General features: G+C 40.4%; 1 protein-coding gene across 3 annotated transcripts; it reads right to left on the reverse strand.

The window, feature by feature from the left end:
* Positions 1-785: 785 nt before the first annotated feature.
* Irs4 (insulin receptor substrate 4) lies at positions 786-16844 on the reverse strand. 3 transcript variants are annotated; one of them, XM_087196752.1, is made up of 3 exons: positions 14272-16844; positions 12970-13155; positions 786-3266 (listed from the first exon to the last, which is right to left on the reverse strand). In XM_087196752.1, the coding sequence occupies exons 1-3, from the start codon at positions 16751-16753 to the stop codon at positions 3262-3264; spliced, it is 2673 nt and encodes an 890-aa protein (XP_087052878.1). In that variant the 5' UTR covers positions 16754-16844; the 3' UTR covers positions 786-3261. The 3 variants fall into 3 exon arrangements, with proteins under 3 accessions (XP_087052878.1, XP_021097266.1, XP_004861504.1); XM_021241607.2 differs by adding an exon at positions 12292-12315 and having other exon boundaries at positions 12970-16844; XM_004861447.3 differs by having other exon boundaries at positions 12970-16844.
* Positions 16845-17367: the final 523 nt, after the last annotated feature.

Consider the following 17367-nt stretch of genomic DNA (forward strand, 5'->3'; position numbering starts at 1 on the left):
ACTAGTGAGTTCTGCTGATTGTTGAAGCAGCCAGTCTGTGCCTGCTGTTCCAGGAATTCAAATCTTGTTAAGATATGGTGAACTCTCAAGGGCCAGGGATTTAGCTCAGTGGTTCTGCTGCCTGCCTCACAAGCTCAAGGTCCCGAGTTCGATCCCCAGTACCAAAAAAAAGGAAAATATGAACCCTCAAATGGCATAGAAAGAACAGATATGTTTGTCTTTGAGAGGCTGTGGGGGAATGAATAAAATAAATTTTGGGCTTTTGTTTCTGACAAAGCTGACATGGTTTCTAACAAATTCTTCATATTCAATCCATCCTTCCTTCCATATTCTATCAATGCAAAAATGCTCTGTACACTGATACAACTTCCATGTATTCATATTTCCTAGTGGTTAAACATAATGAAATGAACAGTGAGTCATTTAAAGGGCAAGACTAAGTAGCAAGGGACAGAGATGAAAGAAAATTATAAATAATCACCTCAACCTCCTTAAGTAGGCACTTAAATAGAGGGTTCACACATCATCATAGTCCATGCAGAAACTTAAGTGAGTCATTTTATAAACTGTTTTACACTAGTATCACCTCCACATTTGGGGAATCGATAGTTAATTTTATTAACTATTGAAAACTTCATCTTTTTAGGCAAAGTAACTTTAACACAAACCTTAAATTACCCCAATTTCTTCCTTTTGAAAACTGTGATCAATTCTACCAGAGAAGGAATATGTATATAACAGGGTAGAGATACAGGTATTATGAAAAAAATGAATCTTCACATAAATAATTTATGAACACATTTATTGCAAGTAGCTCTATGGAAAATCAAGTCAGATATATATAATATAAACACTATACAGAGTTGCAAGTTTGTGTCATCTGCAAACAAGACGGTTACGAGGAATACAAGAGTATTTACAAAGGAAGACAAAGCCAAAGCAACTCAAAGCAGAACTGTGAAGTAGAAATAGCAAATGTAATGAGCTGTTGCAACTGTAAAGTTTTAGTTTATACCAACCTAGTGACTATGTATGACACCAAATTAATGTAGAGGTCACAAAAAAATCATTCCATCATAAGTTTTTCTTAACAGCAACATAAACTGATAACTGGAAGGTAAGTGATATGTTAGTACATATCCTTCCAGCACAATACTGAATAAATTCTATCTGTAAACTAAGGAGTAATGTCAAAGAGATTATATATTTGCAATGCTGTACCTGCAACTTTTGTACCTGTTACTATTTGTATGTGTATAAGGTTTCCATTTGTTTATTCAGCAAGTGTTACCTCTGTGATATACCCTCTGTACCCTGTCTGCTGGCAGTCCCTAAACCTAATCTGTAAATAGTGTTTTCCTCCAAATAGTCTTATCTTCCCAACATTCTGAATAATTATGACTTAACTTACTTGAATATAAAATGGTGACAAAAGGTTTGAAAGAGGCTGCCTAAAGAGCACACTGTTATCATATTGAACAAAAGCCACATTGCATTATTTGATTAGGATGGGGAAAGAGAGGAGTCTGAAGGAACTGAAGAAGTTGATGCCTTAGCAATGACCAATAACTGTAGCAGTGACTAGTCCTGTAGCCACATCCCCTCTTCAGTTTCACTCACAAGAGGAAGTAAAGATACCTCCATCCCTTTGGTTGGTAGGCAAGGAAAAATAGAAATCCACTCAGTTCTTCAGAAAACTTAGCTTAGCAACATGTATTAGAAGCCTGCCCAAAGATAGAAGTACATGTTCAAAGACAACAAGTGGTGAAAAACTTTAGATAAATATTACATTACTTCAAAGTTGCACATTAAATGCGAAGCAATTTTTTGACAGTTACACACAACAGTTACACCTACAATCACATGTTCACAGGTACACAAAGTATGCATACACACCACTATATGCATACACACACTAACACTCACACATTTACACATTCAAACACATCCATCTATGATGTGATGAGGTTTGCCAGTGATGGTACAACAAGCAGAGATGTGTGTGCCACCACGTAACAAAGCTCTAAGCAAGCTTCAAGACCTTTGTACCTATCCTCTGTGGTCACCACCTGTTGGTGTCATGTATTCAAAGGTCCAGGTTCCTAAAATCTTAATTCAGTTTCCATCAGAGACAAGCAAAAATGGGAAGGGAGGGAGCTTGCTCTGATTATTTTTTAATTTGGTACATCTTGTATCAGTTTATTGTCCAGAAGGAAACAAAGCCTTATAAGAGATTCCTTTTGGTTTAAGTTGTAATCTGAATGTCGACTGATAAGTATATACTAAATTTTTTTTATATAGGAAACTGATTTCTTTATAGGAGTCCTGGGCATAAGAGGGAGTGTGTGTGTCCAGGAGAGGGCCAAAAAGAGAGGAAGGATGTCGTGTGAGAGAGGGAAGGCTCAGAGAAACAGAGAAGGATCTTATGAGGAGGCTTTTGAAAAATGTTGTTTCTTTTAGGAGGAAAATGTAGGTTTCAAAATAAAATAATTGGTTTGGAAATGCTAAATTGATTTGTAGGCAGAGGACTAGTGTGTTATATATGAAAAAGTAGATAACCTGCTCCTCAGGTGTGCCTTTAAAATATTGGAAATGCTCAATCAAGATATCAGTTTAGTTGACATTCAATGTGAAATGATGTAGTTTTGTTAATGAGCAAAAACTGAGATTATCTGGTCTCTAGTCCTGCCTTTAAAATATTGAAAATTCCCCATCAAGATATCAGTTCAGTTGATATTTCATTTCTTGATGAAGAAATGTTTTGCATATGTTCTAATCAAAAGATTCCAGATCATACCTATCTTCTCATTTGTATAAGTTTTTTATCTCCTGTTATTTAAAGGTTTTGTAACTTCAAAATGAAACCAAATATTATACATCAGTAAGACTGGTATGCTCTACATTTACTTAGATTGGAAGAAAAGGAAAGAGTTTTAGGAGGAAAAGGAAAGAGTTATAGATGCTAACTTTTATAGTATTTGTTTTCTTTCAAAGACACAGATGGGGGGGCACTAGAAAATAAAGCACAGTGCAAGCATTCTTAATCAGAAAATCACTGGATCCATAGGACAGCAGAAAGAGTGATCTTATTGAGTTGCGATCCTTCAACTGCCAGAATCCACTTGTAGGTTTTTAGAAGTTAGGTTGCTTTCTATTCAGAAGCTTCTGAATTTTCTTTCTTTTAGGCAGATCTGGAGTAGATGAAGATGAAATCTTTTAAGTGTCACTTTTCTTCTAAAATGTGTTTTTGTGGCAATTTAATCACTCTGCAAAGAAAGATGATAAAACCAAAATTAGAACTAGTATGAAGAGCTTTCATCCCCAGCTTGCTCTAAAACAAAACAAAATCTAGGGCCGGGGATTTAGCTCAGTGGTTTCACCGCCTGCTGCGCAAGCGCAAGGACCCGACTTCGATCCCCGGTACCAAAAAAAACGAAAAACAAAAAACAAAACCAAAATCTACCTAGAAGTTTTGGAGATAAATATGGAGGAAACTGCCTGCACATGCAGGTGGTTAATAAACTCTGCAGGCTGCCTATGAAGAACAAGTGCAAGCTGGGCAAAGACTCAAGGGCAGTTACTCCTTTTGCCCCCACGCTGCCACTGACATTTCTGAGGGACAGTAGCTTTGCACATGCTTGCGCTTTGCGCTATTCTACTTCCTTCCAGAGGAGCCAGACATTAGGCTCCTTCAAGTGAGCCAAGTTTCTGGCAGACAAAGATTGTTTTTCCTTGTCCCACATGCTTGATTATGCCTTTAACCTGTTATATGGCACCATTCAAAAGATTTAAGCATGAACTTAGTCTCAGTCTTCTGACCTAATCACTAAATTTCTTCTGAAAGAACAAAATCAGGACTGCAAAGGAAAGCTGATTGAAATTCTCACCTAATAAAAAGAGGTGGCAGTTATTACTCTCTTGGCTTTCTACTTGAGATAGTGCATAATGGGGTGTTGGGGGTGGTCAGATATACAGAAAGTACTGGACTCCAGAAGGATAGGGATAAATGCTAAGAAAACTAACTATATATGCCAGTGTTATTTTAAGATGGGGTCACATGAAAGTACCAAGTATTCTTTTTTCATTTGGCACAACCTAAAAAACCCATGGAAAGCATTCTCCAGAGGAGGCTTCAAGTATAAGATCTTGAGTTAAACTGAAGTATAGATTTTAATTGTTCATTTTTTTCACCAGATGTTTGGGCATATAACAAACTTTTAGCTGGACGAAGTATTGAATGTTTCCATCCCATGTACTGTGGCTATTAGTCAGGATTCATTGAAGAGGTCCTTTCCTCATGTTGAAAAGTTAGAAAAATAAGTATCCTCGATTAAGAAAAAACATTAAATCTTCCTGTCAGTAGTAGGCATAGGAAATTTTAGATTCTATGTATCTTATTAACACAGGATGAAAAAGGTACCCCTGAGAGCCATAGATTAACTGAAAGTACATATTTGCAATTTGTTTATTTTCTATGAAGTTAGGTTAGATAATTATCATGGAATTTTTTCAGATATCAGCTACATGCTTTTAAATGAAATTTGAGGTTAGAAAGATTATCTCATATAATTTAGTTTACTGTTTTAAATATAAAAATATCATCCTATGTTCACACAACGGCATACTGTATATGCTTTAAAGGAGGTTTCTTATTACCTTAGATGATATACTACATTGTTAACATTTATTTTTCAAGAAATACACAAATTTATATCTAAAAACAACTTCATTGTCATTACACTAAGCCTGAAATTTGGAGCATTTGTTGCCATCGGAGTATGTTTTCTTTCTTCTTTCTTTTTACAAATGATAGTCTCCAGTAAAAATTTGATTCATATCTCCATTTCTTTCCTATAACACACCAGCATTGGGTGAATGTTTGATAATTACTAAGACCTGGCAAATAGTATAATTTCAAGTTTACAAAATATGTTTGTCAATTCCTGTTTAACTATGCTAAAAAATAATGCTTTCAAAATAAGATAATCCCAAAATAATTTAACTTGCTTTTGAAATGCATTGTGGGAACTTGAGCCACAGATTTGCCTTCATAATCCTGTTTCACTTAGGCCAATATTGAAATGAGTTTACATTCCCTGAGCACATTCCAAAGAATAGCAAAAGGAAGTGACTCAGAAGCTTGCTGGGTGGCAAAGGAAAGCAATTCAGGATTAAAATTCAATCTTAAACAGTCTACAAAATAAATATTAAAGGATAGACAATCATACCTTAGATTCATAGCCTGCTTATTTTTATATCATTTTCACCACCAGAAAAGTAAATAGCGATGCTTTTAATAATGTGGTCTGCTTTTGATGTATTATTCCCATTTGATACTGACAGGTTACAATTACCTTATTGTGTATTCTTACTTTCCAATTAATCAAAGATCTTTTTAATGACAAGTTAATCCCACCTCTTTTAATTGGTGGTATTCTTTTCAAGTAATTTTTCTCTGCAAGAGAGAAAAACCTTAATGGACTCTCATGGATGAAAACATTTCCCTTCTACTTTCTCCAAAGCCTGGCAGGAAGCATTTTCTTATCAAAAACAAATGAAGTAAACTTTTCTGTTTTAATTTGTATAATTATATAAACTGAACATTAATCTTTAATATAGTAATAAAGCACACATGACTTCAATATCCCTGGAAATCTGTAGAGTGAGCCAAGAAGGGAGTTCCTCCAGGGTATTCCAGACCTCTTTATATCAGTCATAAACATGCCTCTATTACAATTTAAAATCCAAAACAATCCAAATTCTCTGCCCAGAAAAGGTGAAGCTATAGCAATATATCCAGTTATTCTCTTACTCTCTTCTTATACTCCCCAATCTTATTGTCAATTATCCTTTTAACTCCATTTTTTCCTAGATCACAATTTTTTTTTTTCAAATTCTATTGAAAATCCTCAATTTGTTCATTAGTCAACATGCTATTCCCACAATCAACTAGTGGTTACATAAGCAGAAGCAACCAAATAAAACATCCATGGCAAGAAAAAAAAAAAGCAAATGGAAACATACACCCTAAAGTTTAATAGATAATAATGAAATTAAATTTTTTGGTTTAGCTTAGCATGATTTTTGGATTATATGTAGTTTTTTTTTTAATTCAATAAGAGAAGTCACCACATATTTCTGTGCCCTATGAATGTATACAAAGATAATTCTCTAGGACTTGATAAAAATGAAGTGCTATTCTTAGGGGTAAAAACTGGCAATAATTGCTACTGGTCTTTACAATACCAATTGCATTGTCTTCTTCACACATCAGATGATAAAATAGGCTTATCCCCATAGTAGCAAAAGTTTGTGATAGAATAATCAAAAGAATTTGTGAGGGAAATGGATAACACTTGTAAACCTCTATATCCTCAAAGGTCAGATCAGTTGTTTCACACTTGTCTTTCCCTAGAAGGGCCTGGAGCGCTTATGCCTGTTTACTCCAATCTGGATTATGTGGATACAATTGTCTGGGGGATCAGATAAGAGATTTTCATTCTAAGTCAGTTTCTCCACTACCTCCCAACAACACACTGTTGAGCCACTTCACTCTTCTGCCTAGTTACTGTTGACTTAAAGAATGCAAGTTACTAGAATTCTAATATAAACAGTCTCCAATTTACAAGAGACATATTCCAAGCTTCATCGTTCAGTTGAAACTCAGAATAAATTATCTCATAGAAACACTATCATAAGGGCTGGGGATTTAGCTCAGTGGCACTGCTCCTGCCTCGCAAACACAAGGTCCTGAGTTCAATTCCCAGTACCAAAAAAAAGAAACACTGTCATAAATAAATGGTGGATAGGTTGATAGTATCATCTACACATCCCTATATTTAACCTATGAAGGTCCTGAACTAGCAGGGACTATTTTAACTACATCCAACTATAATTTCTGTGAGATGTATTTGAAATTTCAATTTAGGACTCCAGGGAAATACACCCTCTAGCCATGGCAATAGAAATAGTGTCCACTCAAACTCCAAAGGCTGGAAGAGTTAGGGACAGGTAGAAGGAGAAGGAAGAGTATGGTATGAGCTAGAGTGATAATAAGGACTCCTTCAAAGGGGAAACTCGGTGGGTGAGGACATCATTCATATGCCTTGAAGAGGCATAACATTTTGAAGCAGAAGTTAAAACTCACATTTGCTGGTCAGACATTCAAGGGCACTATTGGGTACACATGTGAAGATGTAAGATGTAAGATGAATTTAGAGATAGAAGCTTGATTGATATTCTATGTTTCAAGGCTACATATATGTAGGAATTTATTAATCATAGAGAGTTAAATTATATTACTGTGAAAACTAGTTAAGGACACTACAATTTATGGGAAACTTTCATAGTCCCTGCTCGATTTGCAATGTCCCTTACCTTTTTAGTCAGAGAGAGACCAGGAAAGGACATGTTTTTCTGAAGTTAAGGACACAAGTCTGGCAAGGGGCACATGAGGGTAAAACTCATAGAATACAACCCAATGAAACCAATAAGGAAAGGGTTATCTGGAAGGTAGGAACAAAGATAGCAATAATTTTCTCCTTTCACTAAATATTTAAGTACATATTTTCTCTTCTGAAAGGAATAACTCCTCAGCCAGAAGTTGAAAGATACTCTGAAAAAGAAAGCAAAACCTAAACAGTATACATGTCCACATTAAGAAAAAAATCCTTAAAAATTCTTTTTTCTTCGATCATTGAGCCTACCTTTGCAAAAGATAAAAATGTGAGATTTGTAACTTTACAATGCAGAACTAACTGATAGAGAACATACTTTCACTTCACATGGCAAGCACATTATCTTTACAATTTTATCAATACCTTTAAAATTAGCAGCCAAATGCTTGTGCTAAAAAGTGTGTTGTAATGTATTCATTTTATCATTCTAAAAATTAGTTTTAAAGATCTCTCATTTTTCACTCGGGACCAAGCAATGTTTGCCAGCAAGTGATCCTCCTCACCATCTAAGAGCCCAGCAGCACTTCTTACACAAAACATACTACAGACTTTTAAGTATTTTACAAACGCTATTTTCCAATAGTGCCAATAAAATGTCTGGGTATTTTTATATCACCTTAAAGACTTTAGAAAGGTAATAAACAAAATGAATTAAATTTTAAACAAGGATTTTTATGTTCCAAGGAGAGGATTTGATTTTCAAGGTTCTTAAATCTACTGGTCTGACTGCTAAAATCAAGTTTACTTTTTAAACAAATGAAGAACATCTATTTCTATAGTACTTTTTTTTCCACCTGTCTTACTGTAGCCTGTTCTACCCACTGTGACAATTTAGACTAGAATATCAGATTTTACACAGAAAGAAATTAAAAGACTTTTTGCTGTAAACTGGCAAGTGTCATTGGTTTATTAGGAAAACTATAGAAATCTAACTTTAGTTGAGGAAGTGACCATTAATGGAAGGTTACCAGATGCACACTCAACTCAATTTCATTCTTTTCAACATTTCTGTGAGATCCAAATGGATATATGCACTATCTGTATTTAGGAAGTAAAGATTAGCTAACTCCTCCCTAGATTAGATTTAAAACATTTGATTCCAGCACATGTCAGATTCTTTTAAGAGCCACAGCAAACAGTTCAATGTGATGAAAATTACCCAAGTCCTGTCAGATAGATGACAGTTTTAACATTCTGAATGTATTACAAACAAATTTGCTACTGTCAAATTCATATGAACCTATAATTTTTCCCAATCCTTCCCTTTATAATAATCTTTCATCAATATAAAAAATAATGGATTAAACACCTGATTAAAGGGAAGTGTGATATACTAGGTGGAGTCATGGATTTTAAATGAGATGTATAACTTATATTTGCAGCTTTGCCACTTACCTTTTTGACCACAGAAAAATTCTTAACACAGGCTTCATTTCCAGTACTTACCATCTATCAGTAAAATAAAGAATGTGAAGGTGCTTTGAAAACTATAAAGCAATCTGCAACTAGAAAGCATTGCCTCAACCAATAAATTGATAATTTGACAACAGTACATTTTTTTGTTTGTTTCTGAGACAGGGTTTTACTGTGTAGTTTAGGCTGGCCTTGAACTCACTATGTAGCCCAGGCTGGCCTAGAACTGGCAGTGATTCTCTTGCCTCAGCCTTCTCAGTACTGGGATTGCAGACTTGTGCCACCACACCCAGATCTACAATAGTACATTTTATTTTATTTTGTTTTTGTTTGTATCGGGGATCGAACTCTGGTCCTTGTGCTTGCGGGGCAGGCCGCAGAACCACTGAACTAAATCCCTGGCCCACAACAGTACATTTTAAATCATGCACAGTATTTCTTACTTTTAACTTGCACTAGCCAGCCACATGTGTTCCAACATGAAATGTTTTAGAAGCTGGAGTTTGTTCCCAAAACAGTTCTCTGCCAATGACTCGGAAGTATTTTGGTTCATTTGCCAATTAGGGACAGGAAAAGAAAACTAGAGATCCTGTTTGAGTTTTTACGCATGTGTCATATTCTCGTGTGCCCATAGTCTTGGCCCTTGTTTAAAGTAGATATTATGCTAGTGGCCAAAATTTTTATGCTGCAAGCATCACTCAAACACAGAATAAATGCAATGAATTATTGCCAACAACTTTAACTAACTTTAATTGAGTAAGGTCCTCTTTAATTTTTATAGGTCAAACACCTCATTACTCCAAAGGATTACTCAAATCTGGAGGATTGAATGTTGCCTAAAATAAGTGACCCATCAAAGATGGCTAGAAGATCTCTCCTACGTGAAGATTTTTCTAGTAATTTATAATAAATAAGTTAAAACTATAAAAAATGTGCTCATAGCACCTATAATTTATAGCAACATAATTTGGCAGCAGTACACCTGAAACAAACATAGGTTTCCTATATGGAGATTTCAGTGCCAAATATTTCAAAAGTTGATTTTTTTTCTTTTCAATACCAAGTGCTTTCATAACATAACTGATTTGGCTATCTCATACTTTTTAGAACTGCCTTTTTCATCCTCTTATCTCTTGAAAAAAAGTCAGGTAATTTTTCTCCTCACATCATTTCAAACTATCAATTTTACATCAGGTAAAGAAGTGAAAGAAGAGAAAAGTCCCACATGGGCTAAGAGTCAGACTAAACCACTTAAGGAATTATGTTCTCCTCCTAAATGTTAGTGTCTAAAACTCACATGTTTAAAATGTGAAGATTCCATCTTCGGGGAAGGCTTTAAAAAGTATTTCTTTTATTAAAAAAAAAAAAGTCATGTCCAAGTTATATTTCTGTTGACTTGAACAAATGCCCTTATATACAGATAAATGAGATTATATACTAATTTTCTGTTACATGAAAATGCTGTCTCAGTAACATAATCTTACTTAAAGTAACTATAAAGATTCTGACTGAACAAACATGTGGAGTATTTTAATACAGTAACTGAAACATGGGATTTGAGGATAGAGAATTTTAATTTAGCTTTGTGCTTCTAAATGTAATAACAACAAAACAACAATGACAGTAACTACATAATAATTCATGTATAACACTTACTTATGTGCTAAGCAGTTCTAAGAACTTTCCATGAATTAAAATTCCTTTTTGAAATACATAACTCTTAATATTTTGCCTCTGTTCTTGTCAAGCATTTTTTGTTTCTTTAATATGATCTTTTTATATTATAAATGTTAAATAGGAAAATGAGGAAAGACTGAAATAGGTAAAAGCTATTAACTTCACACTTCATAGACAACATTCTACTCTATTAATTCACATTAAAATGCTAACCAAAGTCATTTCCTGCAGTGGGTTATTTCACCACATCCCTCCCCTGCCATTCCTTCCATACATCTCAGAAACTATATGCAAGAATCACTCTCAGCACCAAAAATTTTGTAAGAAACTAAATCATTAGTTTAAATGGTTGAAATTTCATTTCAGTATTAATACAATGACACAATAAAAATATGTAACAGGTGAAAAGTGCTTTCACATTCCAAAGTGCATTCATTCTCTTATTTCAATTTAAGCATATACCTTCCTCTGAGATATAGCCTTCTTACTGTAATCAATCAAACAGCTAGGAATTTCCTCAATAAACGATGCACTTAAAGAATGTCAAATCTCCAAAATACCCAGAAAGTCACAAATCAGTAATATATGTGAACATGGTTACTGGATCTTAATCCTTGGGAAGTCGGGGTTTATGAAGAACAGCCAGATTTCACTATTTTAAATCTTTGCTTAAACAATGATTAGAGTATTGGAAAGTATAGGCAAAACTATAAAAAGGCATGCTTTACAAAGTACTGCAGGAACCAAGCAGATAGTTTAATGCAGCATCTATCTCAATGTGTAATTTTAAATCAAAGTTGTAAAGCTTGTCTATTAGCAGTTAAGATTCCAATAGCTTGATACTAATTTTCAGGTGTACTTTACAGAATAAAACAAACCTGTTCCTGAAAAACTAGTTATGAATTAAGTTTTGGAAAATGGAATTACAAATTTTAAATGCAGGATTAAGGGAGTAATGGAGATTGTGTGCAAGTAGGGGTAGGTGGGGGGGGTGTTGGGGAGGAGGCTCACAATTTAATGGACATCTGAATTGAATCCTTTGGCAAGCCAAAGCATCCTTTTGTCCTTTTAATGATCACTCTTTGAGTGTGTCTGTGCTGCAAATGTGAGTTTTTGTATGGCAAGTTTTCTACAGCAGGGGGAGAAAGAGGAGGTGGGGGGGAGCTACACCTGCACTAAATAGGGAACTTGTTAGGTGACTGTTGTGATCAGTCTCCGAATTGTTCTGCCTGATCCAGCACAGTGGGCGGAGATCCAATCACAAAAGCATTCCACAAAGCAAGCAAAGCAAAAATCTTCACTGAACAGACTACTGGAATGAAAACTGCTGGGGTCCATCCCTTTCCTTATTTAAAGAGGGAAAGCAGTTGAGACTATGGAGACATCATCTCCTGCAGTCATCTTTTGAGAATGATTCAAGACAACATTCTGTCATGTTGTACACAGACAGCTCCTACACTTCTTTAGGAAAATTAGCCTTTTAAAACCTCCCACTGTTCCAGGTTAGGTTGCCCCTGGGGTCAGGTTTTCCTCCAGTCTTGCTATTGGACATTCATTGATTTTTCCGAAGGCACACTAAGTAGATGTTCTAAATGCTTTTTAAACTTTTGAAACAATATTCATATCCATTATCAAGTTGTCACTAAATCCTCTTTGGCAAGGGTGGCAGGTTAAAAGAAGAAAATGAGGCAGAGCAAATGCGACTAGTCTGTTCCTACCAGTGACAGAGAAAAGGGACACTCACAATTTCAGTTTCTCACAATTTATCCTGTGTAAAAACAAAATAAAAATGATCAACATAAAAACACAATCCAGAGCCAAATAACATCTTTTAAAAATCATCTTCTGTTTTGAATTATTTATGTTTTGTCCTCTCCCACAGCTCTCTGTTCATTCAGGATAACAATTGAAATTTAACCTTTTTGGTAAATCACAGCAAACTAGCATAACAATGACTGCTTTTTAAAAAGTAACACTAAGAGTTAATTGTTACTGCTTAATATTCTATGCTCTTATTCAACTCCAGCACTTAAATACAGTATAGGCATCTGTAGAAAAGCAGTTTTTACTTATGGATTTGGAAATGGTTGATGGAACTTAATTTTGGACCTCTTGCTTTGCATTATCACTTAGTGATGGGAAAGATGTTTGAAAGAATCTTCATGTTTAATGTCCTTTAGTTTTAATTATTCCCCCAAAGTAGAGCAAATGTCTAAATGATAATCGGTTTTGTCAGGGTAAATTTATGGTTGAATAAAAGCTTAGGTTTTTGCAAAGATCAAAAAGGTAATGTGTGAATAATTAAAATTGATTTCCAGCACTAAGTAAGTAAATACTCCTTCTTTTATCCCTAACAATGTACACTCCGCAACGACCCTTATGAAACAATGACTTTAGGGAAATTAATTCTAAAACTACTAACCTCTTTTCGGAGAGTGGAACTTCTTGTTGTCAGGTCTGGCAAAGTCCATTCTCACGTAAGTTTCGTCTTCGTCTTCAGACTCTTCTCTCTCCGGGGGTCTCGGCACCCAGCGGTGGCGCGGGGGTGGTGGGGGACCCTCAGCTGCGGCGGCAGCCCCGCCAGCTGCGTTCTCACCTCTGGCAAGGTCTGCAGGTGGGTTCGGGGTTCTAGGATTCGCGCCACCCGCATTGTCCAGGGCCTCCCTAACTGCCTCTGTACCAGCAGCATCAGCAACAGGTTGAAACCCGCGGGGAGAGGCGGAGTCAAACCCAGCCGCAGCCTCTAAGCCCGCGGCGGCTGCGCCTAAGCCCGGGGCTACAGCGAGCGCTGATGCCGCAGCTAACCCCCGGCCCACCGCTAAGGTTGGCGCCTCTGCTGGTGCTGCAGCTGAGGAGGGGGCAGCAGAAATCGCTCTCTGGTGGCCATCAGTCAGGAAAGCCGAAACAGCTGCTCTGACAGCTGCAAAGAAACTTTGTGAACGGCTTTGAGAGCATCTGGTATCTTGCTCTTCCTGCAGCAGCCTAGCTACAGGTGGTGGTTCAGAGCGTCTGCTAGGGGAGAGAGAAATGTCCATACAGAGCTCAGAAAATGGGTTGACCACATAGATTCGACCTGTTTCAGCATCATAGCGAATGGCACTGTCAGCAAAAGGCACGGCCGGTGTCATTGCTGGGTTGAAAATTACTTCAATGTAGTCACCCTCTTCGACATTAGAATTGCTACCTGCAGCCCTGGGAGGAAGAGGAAGAAGTGGCCACCCAGCACCCTCCAGAAATAAGGGATTGGAACCTGGGATAGCTCTTAAAAGATCTGAGAGGTGACTTGCTGGATTTGGAAATTGCACTCTGAATTCAACATTCATGTAATTAGAAAAGGCTGACTGTCTAGGGTCAGCAATTATGCCCAATGAATGTGACAGTCCTCGAGCAGAGGGGGCTGGCATACTGCTATCTCTTTTAGTGAAGTCAATGTTGACATAACCACTAAAGCTGTCAGCTTCTCTCTGCTTTTGTGTGGGCTTTTGTGGTTTGGGCTTGATTTTATTTCCTTTTGTAATAAAAGACAGCTGGTTAGGTCTTTTAGCCTTATTCTTTGGGGGTTCATCATCTGAAGGCTTTGAAGGTGATCCACCATCTCCAGCCTTTGAGAATGACCCCTCAAGTGAAGGCTTTGAAGCTCCATCTTTGAGGCCCCAGTTTGAGGAACCTTCTTTATCCAGGGCCCTCCCCAGGAATTTTCCAGGTAACATTGGTACATACTCACTGTGGTCACTCTGTCCCAAGGGTGAGCTCTGAAAAGAGTTAGGCAGCAAGAAGTAGGAACTCCAACTTTTGGAGGAAGAGCCACCTTGAGGATTTCTCGGGCTTTTTGGAATTGCACCAGCTCCTGGAGCCATAAACATGTAGTCACCATCACTATCGTTATCCTTTGAGTCATCCTCTTTATTAGGATCAGGTCCTTTTGGAGTACTTTGGGCAGATGATGGGCTCACTCGGGGAAACATCATCATATATCCTCGTGAATCTTCAAATGGTGATCGAGAGTGGCGCTGTTTTGAAGCAGAAACATTTTGAGGAGCCATTGGCATATAATCACTGGAGCTTGCAAGAGGGGCAGCCACCCCTGGCCTCATTGGCACATATGGGTCATCCTCATCTTCATCAAAAGCTCTGGCTCTGTGGGAACCCCGAGCTACACCTTCTGGGGTCTCCGTATCTCTCATCTCTTTGGTGTCTTTGCGTTCTTTTGTGGGTCCTCTGTCAGCACAAAAATAAAGTCGGAATCGCCCTCCAGACTTCCCTTTTCCATTAGTTGCTCCAGCTGGTGGGGGTGGTGGTGGTGGAGGAGGTGCCATTTGCGGTTGTTTGCCTGGAGTAAATTTACCAAAATAAGATCTTTTCTTCAGAGATTTTGCATGGTCACCATCACCATCAGTACTTTTCTCACTTCCTGAACCCTTGCTCCCTCCTGAGTTCTTGCCACCACCTGAGCCATGGCCATCTCTGGGTCTCTGGCTACCACCTGAGCCATGGCCACTTCCAGGTCCCTGGCCATTGCCTGAGCCATGGCTACCTGTGGTGTTATGGCCATCTCCTGGGGACTGGTTTCCTCTAGCGCCCTGACCTCCTGAGCGCTGACCTCCTGATCCTTGGCCACCATTTGAGCCCTGGCCACTTCCAGATCCTTGCCTCCCGCTGGAGCACTGGTTTCGTCCTGAGCTCTGGCTACTGGAACCTTGGCCACTGGAGCCCTGGCCACCTCCCGAGTCCCGGCCATTTCCTGAGCCCCAGTTGTTCATGGGCATGTAGTCACCTCCGTTTCCTTCCTGACCCTCTTTGCCTTTCCCCCTAGAATTTCCACGGCCTGAGGCCAAGGCTTCACAAGCTCTGTCCTTGGAGGCTTCTTCAGGGTTCGGGGAATGTACCGGGCTAGGCGCTAAGCGTCGAAAAAAGCTGGCTGGCACTGAAATCGCTCTCCTGGACCTGCGTGGTCTGGGCACCTGCAGCCTTCCACGTCTGGAGGGAGGCACGGGTTCGCTGGGTGCTATGAAGCGCCTGGCGAAGAGCATCTCGTCGTCCCTGTCACCAATGGCCCTGAAGTGGCAAAACTGCTCGAAGCGGGACCTTCGGAGCCAGCCGCCGGGCTCTAGCGGCAGCAAGCCTAGGTGCCTCCTAGCGGACAGCAGGGTTAACAGGTGGGCGCCAATGTTGACGCTGTAGCTGCGGCAGCGGGCTCTGTATTCGTCTGCACACAAGGCTCTCATCTTCTCCAGAAACAACTCGTGCATGTTTTGGGCAACTACACAATCATCGACCTGCATCCACAGCTCCCCTGGACCGATAACAGTAGACCTGCCGACTTCCAAGAAGAAATATTGCTCTGAGTGCCCGCAGCGACGGATGCTCAGGAGCTGGACGACTACGCTGGCCACTTCGGTGTTCAGCCTCACAAACACGACCTCTTCGTCGGTAAGACACAGCCGGAACACACCGCTCAGCTCTTTTCTGTGCCCCAGCCCCCTCGGTTTGATTACTACCTGCCACACATCTTTATAGAAGGGTGGCTCCGCCGCCGCTGCCGCCGCCAGCGCAGCCGGCTCTCCGTCCGGCTGCGCGCCCAGCATGCCGCAGCGGCGGCGCTTGCTCTCGAGGATGAGGCGGCTGAGCAGCAAGTACCAGCTTTCTTGCTCTGTCTCGTTCTCGGCCACCATCGCGAAGTACTCGTTCTGGGTGAAAAGGGCAATGAGGTGTCGGTACCTTGCATCAGCTCGCTGGCTCACGGAGAAACATTGATACAGGGTGATCACCCGCCGCGGCGGGATGAGCGCGGGCACGGGGGTACCAGAGGTGGCCGCCGCTGCAGCGGCCGCCGCAGCGCGGACACTGTGCCGGAACTTTCTAGCATTTTCGTAGTATTCCAGACGAGCTGGAGCGTCAGCGGTCTCGAGTTTGAGCACGAAGTAACGCCTGTGCCCATGCTTCTGTTTCCGCAGGTAGCCGCGTTTGCAGACTTCGTCCCCGACGGGGAGGTCCTCTTCCTCGGACTCTGAATCTGACCGGGAGCCAGTGGCGGTGGAGAGCCACATGGCTCCCGGACAAGACAACCTGGTCCCAATGAGTGCGGTCGAGGTTCCTGAGGAAAGAAGAGGGTTGGTTGCCACCGCTGCTAGAGCTGCTGCCGCCGCCGCTACTGCAGCTCTCAGTGTCCTTGTCGCTTGGTCGCGAGCGAAGGAACAACTCGCCATGGTGATGCACGGTGGTTTTAAGGTGAGCGAAGGGGAGGGGTCACTCAGGGAAGGGAGGGTTGGGGAAGAGGCAGACTACTCCCGTCTGCCCGCCCCAATCTCCTCCCGCCTCAGCCCGCGCCCCCGCCCAATTTACTCTGCGCCCAGGCAGCGGTCAAAACAACACGTGACCGCCTCCTCACGCGGTGGCAGCTGCGGATCCAGCTATCAGAACATAGGAGGGGTGCAAGCGGCCAACAGAAGAGGTGGAGGAGCGCCCGGGAAGGGGGAGGGGCACCTCCAGTTCGGTAGAGACCCTCAAGACCTGTAAGCCAAGGGAGAATGGATGGGAGGAGGCGGGGCTCTCTGGCCAGGAGGATCCTAACCGGGAGCCCAGGAAGGCAGGAGGGGGCGGAGGAGAGAGTGGCCAGAGTTCAGGGCTTGGCTCGGGGGCCACTGTCAGAGCTCCATTGGCTAGAGGGGACAAGAGCTGAGGGGGTGGGGACCCCGTAGCCCCGGGGAGCAGAGCTGGCCCCTTAGCGGGACGTTTTGTTTGTTTATTTGGGAAGCGGGAGCCAGGTGAAACTGTTACAAGGCTCCGATTGGTTCGGATAGGGGCCAATGGGAGGGTCCGG

The sequence above is a fragment of the Heterocephalus glaber genome, unplaced genomic scaffold (genome assembly GCF_053883595.1).
Source record: "Heterocephalus glaber isolate CG9 unplaced genomic scaffold, H.glaber_assembly_v1.0 deba00001613, whole genome shotgun sequence".
Classification (NCBI taxonomy): Eukaryota; Metazoa; Chordata; class Mammalia; order Rodentia; family Bathyergidae; genus Heterocephalus; species Heterocephalus glaber.